Here is a 20,786-nt window from a genome sequence, read left to right on the forward strand (position 1 = left end):
CTGTATGGAGGCAGTGAAGACTGGATGGGGTGACACCATTGTGGGATTACTTCCAGCTTGGGGGTGTCAGCCCATTTTCAGTTGTGAACCGGTGCAGCTCACAGCCCCTGCACCCCCCTATCAACGCCACTGTTACAGGTAATGATAATAGATTTATAAGGACAAAAAGTTGATCCAGGAATTTATTCTAATCGCCATATTTGGAGTTGGGAAGGAATTTTTGCCCTTGGTATGGGGCAATTGGCATTAGCCTCATGAGGGTTTTTTGCCTTCTTCTGGATCAACACAGTAGGGACAAAATAAGTATATAGATTGAATTTGATGGACTCTGGGCTAGTTCTACTCTTTCTGATGGATTATGGGCTAGTTCTACTCTTTCTGTGAAAACAATCTTTAAGTAATGTGTATTTGTTAAGAAAAATCTTCATTCTTACCGGGGGATAGATAACAAATTCAAGTGGTAAGAGAGGTTAAAGTTTTAGGGGAATCTTTGGAATATTTAGGGGTTAGGGTTGTCCCTAAGGTTTAACCATACAGTAAGCTGAATATGAAACCTCTAAATAATTCCATTAAAAGATCAGTGAAGGTTTGGCTAAAATGTTATATATATATATATATATATATATATATATATACATACACACACACATTTTATATGCTGCACCAATATGGATTCCTGAGGGATGGTTTAAAGGCCTGGAAGCTATGTTAGGTAGATTCTGAGAAGGAAATGGGAAATGGGAATATTTGAAGCATGCTGAATTGGTCCAATTGGAGGGTAGAGGTGGGTGGAGTCCGCCCAAATATAAATTTTACTTTTTGGCAAAGAAACTACAAAATATCAAAACATTGACCAGGTGTCATGTATTAGTATACATTTTTCAATAGCCTACAAGAGGATTTAAAGATATAGGTCAATTACAAGAGGCTGGTTTTAAGATTGGTAGTGGGGAGTGGGGGAGGGGTTGCAGAATTTAACATTTTTGGAATTATATAGTAAGGTATGGTTAGAAATGAAAAAAATATGTGGTATTAAGGGGAGTTTGATGTTCACGCTGATGTGGAAGAATTTTTTCTTTTTCTCACTCAACAGCTCTCACTCAAACCTAACCTAAACCTGACCTGAGTCTATCGTCTCTTCACCATAGATTCGAATGCTGTCAGAGTCAGGCCAGGGAGTGAAGTGATTGAGTAATAAATAACCTATTTAATTCATTTACTGCAAATTACAATTAAAAGGGGTACTCCTGTGGAAAGCAAATGTTTTCAAATGACTGGTGGCAGAAAGTTAGACAGATTTGTAAATTACTTCTATATAAAATTCTTAATACTTCCAGTACTTATCAGCTGCTGTATGTTCCAGAGGAAGTTATCGAGTTCTTTCCAGTCTGACCACAGTGCTCTCTGCTGACACCTTTGTCCATGTCAGGAACTGTCCAGAGCAGGAGAGGATTGATATGGGGATTTGCACATGCACTGGACAGTTTCTGACACAAACAGAGGTGTCAACAGAGAGCACTATGATCAGACTGGAAAGAACTTCACAACTTCCTGTGAAGCATACAGCAGCTGATAAGTACTGGAAGGCTAAAGTTTGTTAAACAGAAGTAATTTACAAATCTATTTGACTTTCTGGCACCTGTTGATTTGAAAAAAAAAATTCCACCAGAGTACCCCTTTAATATCCTGTTTAGCTCTAAACTATTTCACTACAAGCAGAGCTGCAGAGCTATGCATCCAGTTTTCTTGACTTTTTTCCAAACAGCATTTTTTGTATATGTAAGCCCTCCAGACAAGTGTTAAAAATACCTAGTTTCAAGAGTGGACCTAATACAGATTTAGAAGGAGATGCACATATAAAAGTAAGCACATACTTGACCCTGAACCTGTCAATTGATATATTTGCTTGTGACTAATGATTTCATGGAAATCTTGAATTTGTGGACATAATAAAACTGGTAATAAAACTGTATGTTCTTTGTGAAGCTTACTGATAGCAATAGCTGCTTTTCCTAGTAAGCATAAATGACTAAGCTAACTGAGAAGCAACCATCCCAGGTGGGTAAAGGGAAAAGTTCAATGCTCAAAGTCCAAATTATCGCAGATGTTTGGCACACAGGAAAATGATTAGATTTCTGGAACCTATGATAAATCCAAGTAAATTCAGGGACACGCTTGCAATGTTAACATCCACAGAACACTTTGGTCACCTTTTCTCCCCTTTCTCCAGGGTCTCCTTTCTCTCCGCGGGGACCAGGAAAACCCTGAAACAATATACAAAATGACCTTGTCTCTATGCACTGGATGTGTTGGAGGCTGTAAGACTGAGAAATCTATTTTCTGCAGATTATTCCCAGCATTGTGTGGAAACTCACTCATCATTGGAGATACGTGGGAACACATGTATTTGTGGCATGCCCATTTGTTTTTCATCTATGTTATTATGTTGAGGAGACCTGATGGGAATTATTTAAAGTCTTGCTTTAAGGTATACCACAGTATACATGTACGTACTCCATGTTGGTACCATATGGCTTACCGTTGTTACAACGATACAGCAAGTCTATTATTATGCCTAGCTTTCTAAACATTCAATGTCTACTTATTTATTTACAATATATAAATGTGCATCTAGTTCTCTTATTTTGAAAAAAAAAATTATATATATATATATATATATATATATATATATATATATAAAAAAAACAGAAAAGAAACCAAAGAAAACATGAAAGTGAAATGTTGTCCAGTATGTACACAAAACATGCTCAGTCCCATGTTGTATCAATAACTTACATCTAGACCAGGCTCCCCATCTTTGCCCTGTGGGAAAGATTGTTACAACAGATGAATATACTGTACATATCCATGACCCTTTGTTCCCTTTAAGGGTGATTTAATCTAAATACTATCTTATCCCCAATCTTGTAGAGGAGAGATTGTGTGCATTGAAAACGTAACTGCAAATATTGTTTGTTACTGGGTCTATCCCATCAGAACAAGTCCCATTTATATGCTGATCAAATAGAATAGGCATCATTCATAGGCAATAACCCATGATACATTGCACTCTACGGAAACCTTATCTATGACCATGTGAAATACTAAACTGACATAAGTAGTGAGTTTGTGAGAGAGACTGTACTGTGTATGTGCCATATCATGACATATATTTGGTAGTGTAGATGCATGCAGGGAGTTCCAGACAGAGAGCCCCCCTGTAGTGCTATCAGCCTAAGTCGGACTACAAGGAGGCTCCCTGCCTGGAACTCCCCGCACACATCTACACTACCAAGTCTCACAACACTCCACAATGGAATCGGTACAGACAGGCCAGCAGCTCACACACACACAGTACAACGCTTAAAACGCTTTACAGTGTTGTGCCTGATAGCACAACACAAAAAGGTGAGCATCATGTCATTTTCCATTATCCCTCAGAAGGAAAACAGCACCATATAGTGCCATCTCTGTCCCCCTCCCCCCTTTTTTTCCTTACATATCTTCATATCATGACATATAGACATTTAAAGGGGTACTCCAGTGAAAAACTTTTTTTTTTTTTTTTTATCAACTGGTGCCAGACAACTGGTGCTACAAAGATTTGTAAATTACTTCTCTTTAAAAATCTTAAACCTTCCAGTACTTATGAGCTGCTGTATACTCCAGAGGAAGTTGTGTCGTTTCTGTCTGACCACAGAGTTCTCTGCTGACACCTCTGTCCATGTCAGGAACTGTCCAGAGCAGGAGCAAATCTCCACAATAAGCCTATCCTGCTCTGGACAGTTTCTGACATGGACAGAGGTGTCAGCAGAGAGCAATGTGGTCAGACAGAAAAGAAATTCAAAAAGAAAAGAACTTCCTCTGAGGCATACATCAGCTGATAAGTACTGGAAGGATTAAGCATTTTTAATAGAAGTCATTTACAAATCTGTTTAACTTTCTGGCACCAATTGATTTAAAAAATTTTCCACCGAAGTACCCCTTTAAGAAGTGAGGTCCTCCCTCTATGAGCCAGAGCCACAAGGTGCTGAATGTCAATAGCTGATGCTATGGCTGATCCAGCCCATCAATGTATCACATGGACATTGAATAGCTAGCAGTTTGCAGTTGTTATTTAAAAATTATCTTCTTCATAGATGGCAATCATTCTAATAGTTGTCACGATTCCGGCTGGCAGGTAGTGGATCCTCTGTGTCAGCGAGGGATTGGCGGGGACCGTGCTAGTGGACCGGTTCTAAGAGGCTACTGGTTTTCACCAGAGCCCGCCGCAAAGCGGGATGGTCTTGCTGCGGCAGTAGCAACCAGGTCGTATCCACTAGCAACGGCTCTACCTCGCTGACTGCTGAGAAGGCGTGGGACAGAAGGACTAGGCAGAGGCAAGGTCAGACGTAGCAGAAGGTCGGGGGCAGGCGGCAAGGTTCGTAGTCAGGATGGGTAGCAGAAGATCAGGTACACAGGCTTTGGACACACTAAACGCTTTCACTGGCACAAGGCAACAAGATCCGGCAAGGAAGTGCAAGGGAGGAGGTTAGATATAGTCAGGGACCAGGTGGGAGCCAATTAAGCTAATTGGGCCAGGCACCAATCATTGGTGCACTGGCCCTTTAAGTCTCAGGGAACTGGCGCGCGCGCGCCCTAGAGAGCGGAGCCGCGCGCGCCAGCACATGACAGCAGGGGACCGGGACGGGTAAGTGACCTGGGATGCGATTCGCGAGCGGGCGCGTCCCGCTGTGCGAATCGCATCCCCAACGGCCAAGACAGTGCAGCGCTCCCGGTCAGCGGGACTGACCGGGGCGCTGCAGGGAGAAAGACGCCGTGAGCGCTCCGGGGAGGAGCGGGGACCCGGAGCGCTAGGCGTAACAGTACCCCCCCCCTTAGGTCTCCCCTTCTCTTTGTCCGGTAACTGCCTCCCCTGGGATGAGGACACCTGGAAAGAATGGAGGGTTTCCTCAACGGCAGGCAGTACAGCAGGAGTGGGAATGGGGAGGGAGGGCAGAGGGCGAGGCCTGGCACGGAGCAGTGTGACACCAGGACGGGGACCATGGGGAGGCACAGAGGCTTGCCTGACGGGACTGGGAGGGGGGGAGAGGCACTTCCTGTGGCAGGCAGAGTCCCAGTTCCTGATCTCCCCGGTGGTCCAATCAATGGTGGGGGAATGAAGCCGGAGCCAAGGCAGACCGAGGAGGACCTCAGAGGTACAGTTGGGGAGAATAAAGAACTCAATCCTCTCAAGGTGGGGTCCAATAGACATGAGGAGGGGCTCTGTGCGGTAACGCACGGTGCAGTCCAATCTGGCTCCGTTGACCGCGGAAATGTAGAGCGGCTTGACGAGACGGGTCACCGGGATGCTGAATTTATTAACCAACGACTCCAAAATAAAATTTCCTGAGGCACCGGAGTCCAAGCAGGCCACGGCTGAGAGGGAGGAGCTGGCTGAAGAAGAAATCCGCACGGGTACCGTGAGACGTGGAGGAGCAGACTTGGAACCAAGAGACGCCAAACCCACGTGAGCTGGGTGCGTGCGTGCGTTTCCCAGGCGTGGAGGACGGATAGGGCAATCCGCCAAGAAATGCTCGGTACTGGCACAGTAAAGACAGAGATTTTCTTCCCTGCGGCGATTCCTCTCTTCCTGGGTCAGGCGAGACTTATCCACTTGCATGGCCTCCTCGGCGGGAGGCCCAGGCGTAGATTGCAACGGATACTGTGGGAGAGGTGCCCAGAGATCTAAATCTTTTTCCTGGCGGAGCTCTTGGTGTCGCTCAGAAAAACGCATGTCAATGCGGGTAGCTAGATGGATGAGTTCTTGCAGATTGGCAGGAATCTCTCGTGCGGCCAGCACATCCTTGATGCGACTGGATAGGCCTTTTTTAAAGGTCGCGCAGAGAGCCTCGTTATTCCAGGATAGTTCTGAAGCAAGAGTACGGAATTGTACGGCATACTCGCCAACGGAAGAATTACCCTGGACCAGGTTCAACAGGGCAGTCTCGGCAGAAGAAGCTCGGGCTGGCTCCTCGAAGACACTCCGGAGTTCAGTGAAGAAGGCCTGGACTGTGGCTGTGGCAGGATCATTGCGGTCCCAGAGCGGTGTGGCCCAAGACAAGGCCTTTCCTGAGAGAAGGCTTACTACGAACGCCACCTTAGACCGTTCTGAAGGAAACAAGTCCGACATCATCTCCATATGCAGGGAACACTGAGACAAAAATCCACGGCAGAGTCTGGAGTCCCCATCAAATTTGTCCGGCAGGGACAAGCGGAGGCTAGGAGCGGCCACTCGCTGCGGAGGAGGTGCAGGAGCTGGCGGAGGAGATGGTTGCTGCTGTAGCAGAGGCAGAAGTTGCTGTAACGTGGCGGTCAACTGCGACAGCTGCTGTCCTTGTTGGGCAATCTGCTGCGATTGCTGAGCGACCACCGTGGTAAGGTCAGCGAGACTTGGCAGCGGCACCTCAGCGGGATCCATGGCCGGATCTACTGTCACGATTCCGGCTGGCAGGTAGTGGATCCTCTGTGTCAGCGAGGGATTGGCGGGGACCGTGCTAGTGGACCGGTTCTAAGAGGCTACTGGTTTTCACCAGAGCCCGCCGCAAAGCGGGATGGTCTTGCTGCGGCAGTAGCAACCAGGTCGTATCCACTAGCAACGGCTCTACCTCGCTGACTGCTGAGAAGGCGTGGGACAGAAGGACTAGGCAGAGGCAAGGTCAGACGTAGCAGAAGGTCGGGGGCAGGCGGCAAGGTTCGTAGTCAGGATGGGTAGCAGAAGATCAGGTACACAGGCTTTGGACACACTAAACGCTTTCACTGGCACAAGGCAACAAGATCCGGCAAGGAAGTGCAAGGGAGGAGGTTAGATATAGTCAGGGACCAGGTGGGAGCCAATTAAGCTAATTGGGCCAGGCACCAATCATTGGTGCACTGGCCCTTTAAGTCTCAGGGAACTGGCGCGCGCGCGCCCTAGAGAGCGGAGCCGCGCGCGCCAGCACATGACAGCAGGGGACCGGGACGGGTAAGTGACCTGGGATGCGATTCGCGAGCGGGCGCGTCCCGCTGTGCGAATCGCATCCCCAACGGCCAAGACAGTGCAGCGCTCCCGGTCAGCGGGACTGACCGGGGCGCTGCAGGGAGAAAGACGCCGTGAGCGCTCCGGGGAGGAGCGGGGACCCGGAGCGCTAGGCGTAACAATAGTCTTTTAATCTAGACTATAGCAAGTTGATTCTACCATTTCTACCATAGCATTCTCATTCTCTGCACCTGAGTATTGAAAAAATTAACAGTCTATATTGGAATTGATATGTTCTGACTCACAGGTAAACCATATTGTCCTCTAGGCCCTGGATCACCGACAACACCTTTTTCTCCCTGAAAAAACAAACAAACATTAACAATATTGCTACCAGGAAAACAGAAGGGTGTTTAGGCTATGTTCATATATCTTAAAATAAATAGCAAAATATTACCATAAAATAGGAATAAAATATGTTTATATTTTAATCTAATAATTTGCTGTCAGGATCCGGACTGGTATGCAGCGAGGACACTGGTGGTGGATCCTCTGTGTCAGTGGGGTGATGGCGTGGGCTGTACCAGGGGAACGGAGTCTAAGGGGTTACTGGTTTTCACCAAATCCCGCCGCAAAGTGGGATGGACTTGCAGCGGCAGGTAACCCCCAGGTCGTTCCACCCGATAGCGACTCAACCCCAGCTGACAGCTGAGACAGGCGCGGTACACAGGGACAAGGCAAGAGCAAGGTCGGACGTAGCAGAAGGTCAGGGCAGGCAGCAAGAGTTGTAGTCGGGGCAACAGCAGAAGGTCTGGGAACACAGGCTTGGGAACACACTAAACGCTTTCACAGGGCACAAGACAACAAGATCCGACAAGGACAGGAAGGGGAAGTGGGTTTTTATATACATAGCACAGGTGCAGGTACTGATTGGGCCAGGCACCAATTAATGGTGCACTGGCCCTTTAAATTTCAGAGAGCCGGCGCGCGCGTGCCCCAGAGAGCGGGCTGGGACTGAACAGCCAGAGGACGGGACAGGTGAGGAGATTGGGATGCGACCCGCGGGTGGGCGCGTCCCGCTACGCGGATCGCATCCCCGCAGGTGACACCAGTGCAGCGCTCCCGGTCAGCGGGTCTGACCGGGGTGCTGCACAGAGACGAACGCCACGAGCGCTCCAGGGAGGAGCAGGGACCCGGAGCGCTCGGCGTAACATTTGCACAATAAAGGTCAATGGAAAAGGGGTTGTCAATGCACACACTATTAAAAATAAAGCTTCCATAATTCCAGTGTTGGAATTATAATGGTTTTTTTTTATCAGTGTGCGCACCGACAGCCACTTTTCCATGGACTTTCATTGTGCACATTATTAGATAAAAAATATGGACAAATTTTATTCCTATTTGACAGGCATATTTTTCTATTTATTTTACACTGTGTAAACATAGCCAAAGAGTCTGAGGATGAAATACCCATACTTTAGTTCTCATGGATCATATATGTAACTAATCATTAGAAATTAGAAATTCACTTCATTGGAATTCCTCCAGCTAAATTCTGCAGCAGGAGTCTGCTTTGTGAATGGGACAGCAGAATCCCATTGAAGTGGCTATAAATTCATACTGAATTTTCATGCAGAATTCCACGCAGAAATTTTGCCGTGTGAACATCGCCTAAATGTATTATTTTTGTGAATCTGAAAAAGCACACATACAGTAAATATCTGAAAAGTTGTGTGATTCTTTATACTGCAACGAAAGAGGGGATTTTATTTTGCTTTACATTTTGGGGCTTATTATTTGAGTAAAAGTGTGATTTACCTTCTTTAAAAAATGACGAGGATGCTTAAAAATCCTCATTTCTGGAGATACCTGAGGTATTCCTTTCATATCAACACTTACCACTTTTTTTTTTTAGAATGTACAAACAATTTACCAATATCCATGTGACTTTTGTAAGACAAATGTGTTCTTATACTGTACAAAGGGCTTACATACCCTGTCACCTTTAGGACCTGCCGGACCGGGTGGACCAATTGGCCCATCTGTACCCTAAAAATAAATCAGAAAAGAACAGTAAAATACGGAACAAAATAAAGGTGAATTGGTTTCCTCCCTGTTCAGCAGCAACACAGGAAATAGAAAGACTGATTGAGAAAGAAATCTTGTTAGAAGGAATCATGCATATAAAAGGTGGCATATAGTAAGGAGTACAGTATGTTAACGTCACAATCCAGAATACATGAAACAAGACAAGGTACAAACAGGAACAGACATGAATGAATAATCCAGTTTTTAGAATATAAATTAGTTTTTTGGAATAATAATCAGTTTCTGGCAATCTGTACCCTCTCTCTATGGAAAGTTTAATTTCCGTCATATAAAGCAGAGATAGACCGATTGGAACTTGGCATCCACAGCCCATGAAGAGAAAGATGCATGCCTGTACAGGAGGAGATCATGCTTGAAGAACTGAATTATAAAAGATGAGTAGGAGACTGAGGCCATTCCAAGGCATTGACTCTTCCAAAGGGAGATTTTTACATTTTTATCATTAGAACAATAGACGCATGATGATACAACACATTCAGCATATGTGTCCTCCCTTACAATTACTGAGGCCTACTAATATTCCTTACTTCTACATGTACAGTATGAATAATGAGTTAGCGCTTACTTCTGGGCACCTCATAATCCTGATGGATAAAGATGGAAGTGTTCTTGCAAAAAGGCAAGGATATACAGTATATATATATATATATATATATATATATATATATATATTCTCTTCCACAGGGATCATTCTCAAACTCTAGTGGCTTCCCTGCTCTATACAAGTGACACTTTTGTTGATGAATACTTATTCGTAATCCGATTTAGTTTTTTGTGGTTAGTACAACTTTGATGGTGCAGGTGTGCATCATATAATATTGATGTACAATGCCTATAATACGTACAGTATTTGAACTTTTTCATATTCTTTTGCACATTAACATTGAATCAGTGCAGATTTTAGCTGTTGTTGATAATAACATAAACTGGTTTAATGTCACTGTGGAAACAAATCTCTACAAACTAATCTGTAACAATTATAAAATGTCCACATGTACTGTATAACTTGTTCAGTGGTTTCATGCTAAACCAAGTGACATTTTAAAAGCGAATTCAACTTGAGAAAAAACAGACACGGTCGCACATCCATAACATGCCCCTTGATCTAATGCTTCTCAGCAATATTTATTAAACTAACAGTTCGTTAGTGTACTTTATGATCATGAAGTGCAAGCCCACTAGCCACATCATGGCCACCTGTAAGTAGTGGGTCCCTAGCATAAAATGGTGCAGCACTGAGTGGTGACCACCACCACCCCAACACCAGTGCCCACAGGGGGAACAACCAGACTGGCAGAGCAGCCCCGATGCCACTCAAACTAGGGATGCTAAGGACCAACTACTTACAGGTGGCCGTGACTGTAAGTCATGATCATAAAGTACACTAACAACCTGTTAGTTTAATAAATATTGCTGAGAAGCATTAGATCAAGGTGCATGTTGTGGATGTGTGACCATGTCTCTTTTTACTCAAGTTGAATTCACATTTTAAAAGCACTTGAGTCTAGATCAGCCCCAGTTAATATATATGTATGCTAGTTCTCTTGCATACTGCAGCAGGTTTTCCAAAAGGATTTTCCATATGCTTTTCTATGTACTGTACCCTCTATCTTCACAATCATTCCAAACTTTACAATAAAGAGGCATTGCCATGGCGACAATGCTACTTCAGTTTGAGAGATTGTGCTTTGGGAGTTCTAAATCGTTTTTCTAATGCCAAAAAGCTCAAATATGGTAATTTTTTAGACTTTTTACAACATATTCACTTGAGTCTCTTTTATTCATATTCCTATATTAAGATGTGAGTGGTGAAACACATATGCAGCAGTTATGTGCACAGTTTCCTATCTCAAACAAATTAACGTGTATCTTCTTCAGAGTTGTCATTTTTTTTTGTAAACTTTCGCACTATTGCTCTTCTTGCATTGCCATTCCTTTTTCCAAAAAACAGCACCACTACTGTCCACAGGTTGTGTGTAGTACTGCAGCTCAGTCCCTTTTACTTCAATGGAGCTAATATGCAATACTAGATACAACCTGTGGACAGAAGTGCCATTTGGCAAGAAATAAGCAGCATTTTTCTAATCCTGGACAACCCACTTAAAGACAGCTTGTATTTTTCAACACACTTATTCACAAAATGTTGGACCTTACATATACAGGTATATTTATACTACAGATTGGTAGCACACCAGTAGCCACCACAGCAAATAATTTGACTTATTCAGCAATGATGCAGGTGTATCATAAGAAGGGTCGTGGATGTGTACAGTAATCTATTGTAATGTAGAATATAGAGATTTGTTTTCACTTTAACATTATATTGTTGCATTTATCAGTGCTAAAAGTCAGAGGAAACCTTCTGTGTGTATTGTTAAAAAATAATTCTCAAAAGGTCCTGACTTTAATATGTGTCCAGTGAATGCAGAGCAGTTCCATCTAATACCTTCTACTTGACCATCATCATCATTGTCCTGCTTTCCATCTTAAACTACAGGGTTTTTAAAATGCTTTTTCTCCTGATCCCTAGCTTTGGCCATGTTTCAGTGTGGTATAATGCTGAACAGGTGAAAAGACAAAACACTCACCCTGGGTCCTGGCTTTCCGTCTAAGCCAGATGCTCCCTGTGTGATTAGGTGGAGGTACGGATGATGGGTATAACATAAGTGACAAGAACGTGAGATTAGTGGGTAATGAGCAGGTGGAGTCAGAACAACACAATGCAGGTGAACACACATACTATGGAATAGCTGGGGGATTTTACACATTAGAATGTCCACAATACAGTAGACTATGGTACCCCATCCTAGCTGTATTAGGGGTTAAATCACAAGACACATACAAATAGGTGGTCTTCACGGTGAGTGAAAATTATTTTGCACATACAAGTGGCACACTAAAATATAAATAGACAAAAAAAAAAACACCCGTACTTCATCATATTTTGCGATTTAATATACCTAGTATTATGTTTTGTTTAAACCATTTAATGTCTAAGGGGAGATTTATGAAGCAGTCAAAGAGTAGGGTCACACGTGCCGTATTTTGCTGCATACTTGGCTAACCATTTAAGTCAATGGGTAGTAAAACACACAGCTGATTTTGCTACCAGTTGACTTCAATAAGCAGCAGCAAATATGCAGTAAAATACGGCATGTGTGATCCTTTCCTCAAAGGAAGACTTCCATGTTGCCCTTGGCAACCATTTAGATCTCAGCTTTTGACAAATAAAGGCTGCACTGTGTTGTGGTCGGTTGCTGTGGACAACAAAGAGTCTTTTAGACAATATTGGGGTGGATAATAAAACCTTGTGGAGAGTGATGGTGGAGCGGTTACCCATAGCAACCTATCAGAGTCCAGCTTTCATTTTTAAAAAGGCCTCTGAAAAACAAAAGCTGGAATTTGATCTGCTTAGTTATATTGCTGGCTAATATTTCCATATCACATAATATATTAACCAAAGCTATATCGCCATCTGCTGGAGACCTCAGACATCAAGAATATGCTAAAACATTTATAACCAATCTCACATAATATTAAGACATTTGCAAAGTAGATTACAGTGAATGCAAACAGACGGTTACTGTGTGAGATCGCAGTTTAGAATCACAATTACAAAACATGTAACTCAGACATTACATGTGATCGACTCAGACACCATTAACATGGACATTAAGCAGACAGATCACTGATGTGTTATACTGAGGCTTATTGTGTCAGAACTCAGGAAATGAATGCAATGCTAGGCAGGTGGAAGACACATGATATATGATAACCATATACATGATCATATGATTCTGCTCCAGCATCTTGCTATCAAAATATATAGATAATGATGAATGCTATTCACTGGAACCATTGAAATTAAAAAGAAAAGAAGCATATGGATTGAGGTGAAATTGAATAGATTTTTCTACTTACTGGAAGACCCAGTGGTCCTCTGTCACCCTTTTGACCTGGCTCACCCCTCAATCCTTTTAGACCATTTAACCCTGGTTCACCCTAAATGTAAAAGTAGATGCCAGTTTTGTTTGTTGGCTGTGCACGCTGTTATAGGAGGTTCACTTACTGACACTGCTGTAAATTCCGCTCTGTATTATACAATACCAAAAAGCACCCAAAACATTTCATTACATACTTTATACATGTTCACTTCAGGACCAAATGCCAAAACATACAAGTGTCCATTTAGGCTATTTCAATGATCTGGCGATCTTTACAATTAAGATAAATGTATGATTGGGGGAGGGGGTAGAATTATGGGATTTCCCCCAATATCTAGAATTAGGACCAAGATCTCCTGCAAGAACGGAGCAGTTGGGTATGTGCATTGTATGTCTACTCCATTCATTGTCCATATGAGCTGCTGGAGAGCACTATCTCTGGCAGTTCCAAAAGACAATAAATGGAGTGGTGGTGTTCACAGTTGACCACTACTCTTTTCCAATGGAAGAATTGGATCTCTGCTCTTGAGAGCATGGGTATCCCAAAAATTGTACCCCCGCAAACATCCTGTGGATAGGGGATGAGTCTTACTATAAGTGTAAAATTATGATATCATTGTAATAATAACCATAATAATCACAGTTATAATGTATAATACAGTTGTTTTGTGTGCTTAGGTCAGTTAATATAGAAAGGATTTGGAATTTCCAGCTTGCTTACAGAAAACCTTCAAGCTCAATAGTAATAAATAAATGTAGGGCTTCCTAAGTCTCTTCCTCTCATTAATGAAAGGCTACTAAAATACACCTACCAATTAAAACCAAATACTGACACATATTTTTTTTTCTTTTTATCAGTTTTTTTTTCTTTTTAATTATCACATTTTTTTATTCTATTTTTTTGTACTTGAATGCAAAGGCAGTGATCTTGTCAGAGCTGCTTTTAACAGCATTGAGATACATTCTTTACAGCAAGCCTCATGGACAAAGACAATAATAGACAGGGCCATAGGGACCCATATTGTTGTCACCTATTATAATTACTGTCTATGATGGTAATGAGACATAATCACTGAGAAGTTTTCTCTACAGAAAAGGAAGTGTCATATTATTAGGCTTAGTGGCCAGAGTGACAACTGCACATTTTTAAGGTTTTGTTTAGGAAAATAGATAGTGGCGTGAAATAAAAAAAAATCACCACAACTTCTTTAAAAATATGTTTAACTTAAGAACTTAATTTCTGATGACACATTTCCTTTAATTAAGGAATTAGAATGAATTTTTTACAATAGTGGTCTGCTACCTGAGCTTCAAGGCTTTCATACATAAAACACAAAACAATACAAGACGATTGATTCACATGACATATTCACATGACGTATAAGCATGCACTGTATATAAAGTTATACACACAAAATATACAAATCCATGCTGCATGCGTCCCTTAATAATCAGTATGTCCACTTGCACTTACCTTTGGACCTGAAAGTCCATGTGGTCCCTGAAAAAAAAGACATAGCTTTTTAATATACAGAATGAAGTTAAAGTGAATAGTTGTCTATACTAAGGAATGTGAGTATCTACTCGACCCTTTTACTTGACCCATGTCACTATATCACATGTATAGATATACAAAAGCTGTGTTTGCAGTCCGGAAAAATGTCTTATACTGTAAGTGGTTTCTTAAAGAATTACATGTGGATTAACTAGGTTATCATAACTCATTAAACAACTTAACGACTTTTACAGGAGAATTTTTTCTTTGCTATTTGTAACTTTCATATGACATACTGTATATGAATATATTTCTTTGGTTATATGACATATTGCTAAAAAACCATATACTAATGTAGTTGTAAATTTAAAGCATTATGCTAAGAATAATGCAAGACTTAATAGTACCTTTCTACATTAAGAGGTTTATCGTTATTGTCTAAAATTGTCACCTCAATGACAGAACGTTTATAAGTGTCTGTCTGTAAGTGCTTTTTTGTGGACTGTTTATAAATATGGAACAATTTATGGTAAAAATGACATGTGTTCTTTATTCTGTGGGTCAATACTATTAAAATGATACCATGATTACATACTTTTCTATTATTGCACTGCTTAAAAAAATCTTTTTTAACCAAATTAGTATGTTTAAAATCCCTCTATTTTGACGACCTATAACTTTTTTCATTTTTTTGTACAAGTGGCGGTATGAGGGCTCATTTTTTGTGCTGTCATCTTTACTTTATATTGATATCACATGATGTGACAAAAAAGCAGCAATTTTGGACTTTTTTTTTTAATTTTTTTTTACGTTTACGCTGTTCACAATATGGGATAATTAACATTATATTTTAATATTTTATACATTTTGGGGACTATTTATAGAAATCACTTGATTGCTAATATTGTTCAGTGCAATGCATAGGGCATAGCTCTAATCAGTGTTATCAGCTATCTTCTGCTCTGGTCTGCTTGATCTCAGACCAGAGCAGAAGACCCCAGGAGACGGCCGGAGGCAGGTGAGGGAATCTCCAGCCACCATTACAGATGATTGGATCCACGAGGCAGTGCTGCGGGCGATCTGATCATCCATATTAAGTGCTGCACTGCCACAGATGCCGTGATCTGTATTGATCACGGCATCTGAGGGGTTAATTGCGGACATCAGCACGATCGCTGATGTCCACCATTACCAGCTGGTCCCTGGCTGCTGGTAAATGTATGTCATTTTGTGTTAAGTACCACTGCACCATGACGTACTTTTACGTCCAATGTCGTTAAAGGGTTAAGATGCCTTAGAACATGACTGTGGAGTTAACAAGCCAAGACAGTAACTCTTCTAAAAAGGGAAAGTCACCTACACCTGTTTGGCCCTCTCCTTTAGGAGAAACATTACACCTTTGGCTTCTGTATAGCTAAAAAATTTTCAGGGGCCCTTTTGGTTCAGTCTATCATGTCAAGGACTGAAATAGACATTTTGGCCTCTTTCTCACTTTTTTTTGTACCACCTATTCTCCTTTATCATATGACATGTAGGCCAATGTGATTGCATTTTTGTTGGGCAGACCAATAAATTGTTACGTGAAAAAAAAGTTATGCCTTGCATTATAAACATATAGTTAAAATAATCAGCTTACCATAGGGCCTGGGGGCCCATGAGGACCTGGTGGACCAGGAGGACCTATGATCTGTGAAGAGATTGCACATTGACAGCTGTAAGATTAGAGATTTTCATGTGTACTAAAGCCCAGAAGAACATAAATCATCAGAAATGGTTCAGTGTATATGACTATGATATCTGTGGCAATCTGCAAGGTTGTTCGAAAAGCCTGAATGAACACATCTGCATAATCTAAATGATGGCTTAAAGGGGTTGTCGAGGAATAGAAAAACAGACCTTTTTTCTTTCAAAGACTGCTCCCTGTTTGTCTCCACTTTGGGTGTGGTATTAGAAACCTGCTTCATTCACTTCAATGGAACTGAGCTGCAGAACCACACCCAACCTGGAGACAGAAAGGGAGCGGTGAACCGATGTATGCGGCTCCAAATAGCAGTGACAACTAACTAATATTAAATATTTTAAATATTTGAGGTTTTATTTTATATATAATATATATATATATATATATATATATATATATATATATATGTGTGTAATGTCCCAGTATGTAAGTCAGGTTGAGTCCCTCAGTGACCTGGGGGCTCTCCTTCTGCAGTGTCTCCTCTGCTGTTATTATAGTGTTATTTGTTCAACTGTATGTATGGTCAGTATACCTATGTATAGTTAGTACAAAGGACCTTTGGAGGCCTCCAGTAATGCCATCTAAAGGACCTGTGAAATGCTACATGTTATGTTGTCACACGATGTTACCCAGAGAGCACCAGCCTAACATATGACCCACAGCTTGACCAATGGGCTTTGGTCCAGCCCCCACTATATAAAGGGAAGGCCATTGCAATTATCGCTCTTGTACTATCAGTCTTTACTGAGACCAGCAACCACCAGAGATTTCAGTGCTACTGACCAGTATCTGGAAGGCTGCCAGGCTACAGTCATTCCAGTAAGTCATTGTAAGTCAGGATTGTAACCTAGCAGCAAGCTGTCAATAAGGGGAGGGAAAAAGCAGGAATATCAGAAAAAGGAGGATCATTTGCTAAATTAATTTATTTGCTAAAATATTTAACTTGATGTGCCCTACAAGTATATCTACATGTGTTGAGATGGAGACATCCCTTGAGAGTGTATTCACATATACAGTATCCTGCACATATTTGATGCACAGGATTTGAAACTAATTTTATGGTCCAGATTTCAATGTAAACTAAATGACTGAACACAGCTTCAAATCTGCAGCTTCAAATCCTGTGCATCAAATATGTGCAGGATACTGCACATGTAGATAGACCCTAAAGGTCTATTCAAACACACAGAATCCTGTGAATCTGAAGTTATAAAATCCGTAATTGCGGATCCGCAACTGTGGATTTTACAAGACAAATCTTATGTCTTTTTGACTGCTTTGTAAAATCCACAATTGTTGATCCAGTGTGTGCGAATACACCCTGAGGGTATTCACTGCAGCTGATTTTGCAATCAACTGACTTCAATGGCAGCAAAATCCTCTGCAGAAAATCTGCAGCAAAATACTGCAAAATGTGAACAGATTGATGTATTGCTCACTTACTTTATTGCTTGATAAAATAATGTAAACATAACCCAGTTTTACATTTACATTGAGGAAAATCCTATTGAAATCAATCAGAATCTTTTATAATTACAAGGAAAAGAATAACATACAACCTTTGAGACTACTTACAGAAGCTCCATGAGGTCCAGGTGCACCATGGTCTCCCTTTTCGCCTTTTAATCCATTCGCTCCCTAGCATCAAATATTGTTTACTGAAAAGTAGTTTCCATAAGAGTAATATAAAGAGCAGCTATAGATACAGTCATAATGTCATGATGAGCCATGGCTTCACACAAGACTCCAGGTAAACCTACTTCAGTTGTGAAAACCACAGTTGTGAAACCACATTGTGACCCATAGGTGCAGGTCCTCCACTCCAACGTAGGTGCACAACTGCACTTGGAGTTGAGCACCTTGCATCACCTTAGATCACATCAATGTAAGTGTTTGTTTAAAATCAGTCATGTTTAACGCATCCACATACACATTTATCTGGTGTCAGGATGCTATTGTGGTACTTGTGACCGTTTGCAAGCATCCTCCATTGTATGCAATTTTTGCTTGGGATCGCCCTTAGCAACGGTTGTCAAGTGCAGGACCTCCGCCCCAGCAAAGGTGCACAACTGCACTTGGGGTTGAGTTTTCCTGCTATAACCATGTTCATGCAAATATAAGCCGTTATGTCTTTGCTTAGGGCTTATACTAATGCACCCTTTTATCTTGCTGGGTAGCATTAGGGTTTCACCTGTGAGGCCTGCTATAAATGAACCAACCAGGGTGGGGCTTGTGGTTTGTCTACTCCCTCCCATTGTATGTGTGCTTAGATTCACACTGGAGGTGACTGAGGAGCAATCTATGGCTGTCGGGCCTATGGCTGCCATAATTTGGTTCCTGGATTTATTTATCTGGCCAGGTAGGTTAGTTGATAGGACCCGCACCATTTGAGAAACCTTGGTGTGATGTGCGAGCTCAAGTGTGTCCTTCATATAAGGATATACTGGCTAATGTCTCAATTTTACATCAGTTTTGAGGGTTAGCTAATGTCATTGTTTACATTAACCACAGTTGTGAAACCACATTGTGATCCATAGGTGCAGGTCCTCCAGTCCAACGTAGGTGCACAACTGCACTTGGAGTTGAGCACCTTGTATCACCTTAGATCACATCAATGTAAGTGTTTGTTTAAAATCTACTTCATTGTCTAAACTAAACAATATACAAGAACACACAAAAGAAAACCATGACGTATCATCCCCTCTTCATCACATGTTCAGCGCATCCCATATTAAACATTTCAATAAGTTTAAGAAAGTAAGTTCTGATTGAGTTAGGCTGGGTTTACACTACGGAATTTCTGAGTTGAATTTCAAAACAGAATTCCGCTGCACAGGCACACCATGGAATTTTAGTGCTGAAATTCCGACACAAAAAGAATGTACTTGTCCACTTTTTAGGCGAAATCCACTCTGCAGACATTGCCATCTATGGGGATGGCAATTTCCACGCGGTCTGGCACTGGCCACACTTGGAAGAGCCTGACAGAATTTTGCAGAATCCACTCCGCAGATATTGCCGTCTATGAGGATGGCAATCTCCACACGATCTGGCGCTGCCCACACTTGGAAGCTCCGGACGGGATTTTGTATAATTCTGTGTCTTGAGAACACAGACATTCCACTGCAAAACTTTAGATTATAAATTAGAATTTGTAATCAAGTTAATTTGGTTAGTGACACTTACAGGCAGCCCAGGTAGACCAATTCCTCCTTTCTCTCCTGGAATGCCAGTTTCTCCACGGTCTCCCTTTGAACCTTTAGGCCCCTGTTTAACACAACAAAAACTTATATCAGAAAAGTGATCAGAATTTTACTATGCACTATATGTGTCAGTTCTATTCTGTATTTCAACATGAGAGGTGAGAAAATGCATCACAATCCTGAGCACAAAGCTGAATAGTCACAATAGTAGGTATTTCTGTTCTCACCTCTCATCTCTGAGTAACTTCTGGCAAAGTTTTTTTTGTATTTTAAGAAAACATAAATAGTATGCCAAAGATGCAAAATCATTTATAGCTGGCAGATTGATCACAGGAATGGATGGCACAAACCATTCCTTAAAAGCAGAGTAATTTTAGTAACCTTAATAGCATCACATGATATAAGCATGATGATTCATGAGTATAATTTAATCTTATAGTAATTGGGCCGGTTCACTAAAGAATACAGAGGGATTGATGGTAGTTAGATCGATAGATAAGATGATAGGCAGATAAATAGTTTTTGTGCCCCCAATACTTGCACCTGGGGCAACCACTTGCACCTTGGGAAACCACTTCATGCTATTGTCATGCTAATTGCCACTGACCTATGCAGTGTATGAAGAGAGAAAGGTGAGACAAGGGCCTGTCAAAAAATGAAAATCTTACCCCAATATATAATTTATAAAGATAAGCTCAGTTATATTATTTTCGCTTTTTTATGTTTATTTTTTCTATAATCCAGAATCTATACATTTGAAATAAACAAACTAATACTACACTGAGTGTCCTCTATTACCCTATTATTTATTTCCATTTACGTGTTCTGGTTCACCTCTGTGTAGTAACCATAGAGATCAGAACTACTATTCACTGGCTCTTTGGTTTCTACTGCACAGCATTGAATGTAGCCGGTTAGTAATCATGTTTAATGGAATATTTTCTTCTATGTGAACTGGGTCATGACATCTAGAATTTTGACTGCATAAGATGAATATGCTTTTTTATCAAGCTTGCAAAAAGCTTTTAAAGTGACTTGAGGTGATAAATGCAATTCCAACGATTTCTGTCATTGAAAACCTACAATTTGTTCCACTCATATAATGTACGCTTATTATAATTAATCTATGAAATGTAACTCGAATGATGATTAACTCTTATTGATACCTTGCAGTTTCTCATATTTGTAGACAACAGACTCCAAATTCTTGTAATGGAGCTTACATCCTGCATCTGGACGGAGATTGCAGTGAGCTGGAGAGTGAGGCATACAGCTGCATGCTTCTCCCCGCTCATTC

The 20,786-nt window shown here is 41.5% G+C and overlaps 1 protein-coding gene across 1 annotated transcript in view; it reads right to left on the reverse strand.

The window, feature by feature from the left end:
* COL25A1 (collagen type XXV alpha 1 chain) overlaps positions 1-20,786 on the reverse strand; it is a 452,042-nt gene that overhangs the window by 23,765 nt on the left and 407,491 nt on the right. Inside the window, exons 26-35 of the mRNA XM_056564488.1 lie at positions 19,473-19,553; positions 17,862-17,924; positions 16,182-16,232; positions 14,525-14,551; positions 13,028-13,108; positions 11,695-11,730; positions 8,993-9,046; positions 7,303-7,356; positions 2,797-2,823; positions 2,211-2,264 (exon numbers count right to left, since the gene is read on the reverse strand). Coding sequence (XP_056420463.1) covers positions 2,211-2,264; positions 2,797-2,823; positions 7,303-7,356; positions 8,993-9,046; positions 11,695-11,730; positions 13,028-13,108; positions 14,525-14,551; positions 16,182-16,232; positions 17,862-17,924; positions 19,473-19,553 — 528 coding nt within the window. The remainder of the gene's footprint in view (positions 1-2,210; positions 2,265-2,796; positions 2,824-7,302; positions 7,357-8,992; positions 9,047-11,694; positions 11,731-13,027; positions 13,109-14,524; positions 14,552-16,181; positions 16,233-17,861; positions 17,925-19,472; positions 19,554-20,786) is intronic.

Source organism: Hyla sarda, chromosome 1, assembly GCF_029499605.1.
Source record: "Hyla sarda isolate aHylSar1 chromosome 1, aHylSar1.hap1, whole genome shotgun sequence".
Lineage (NCBI taxonomy): Eukaryota > Metazoa > Chordata > Amphibia > Anura > Hylidae > Hyla > Hyla sarda.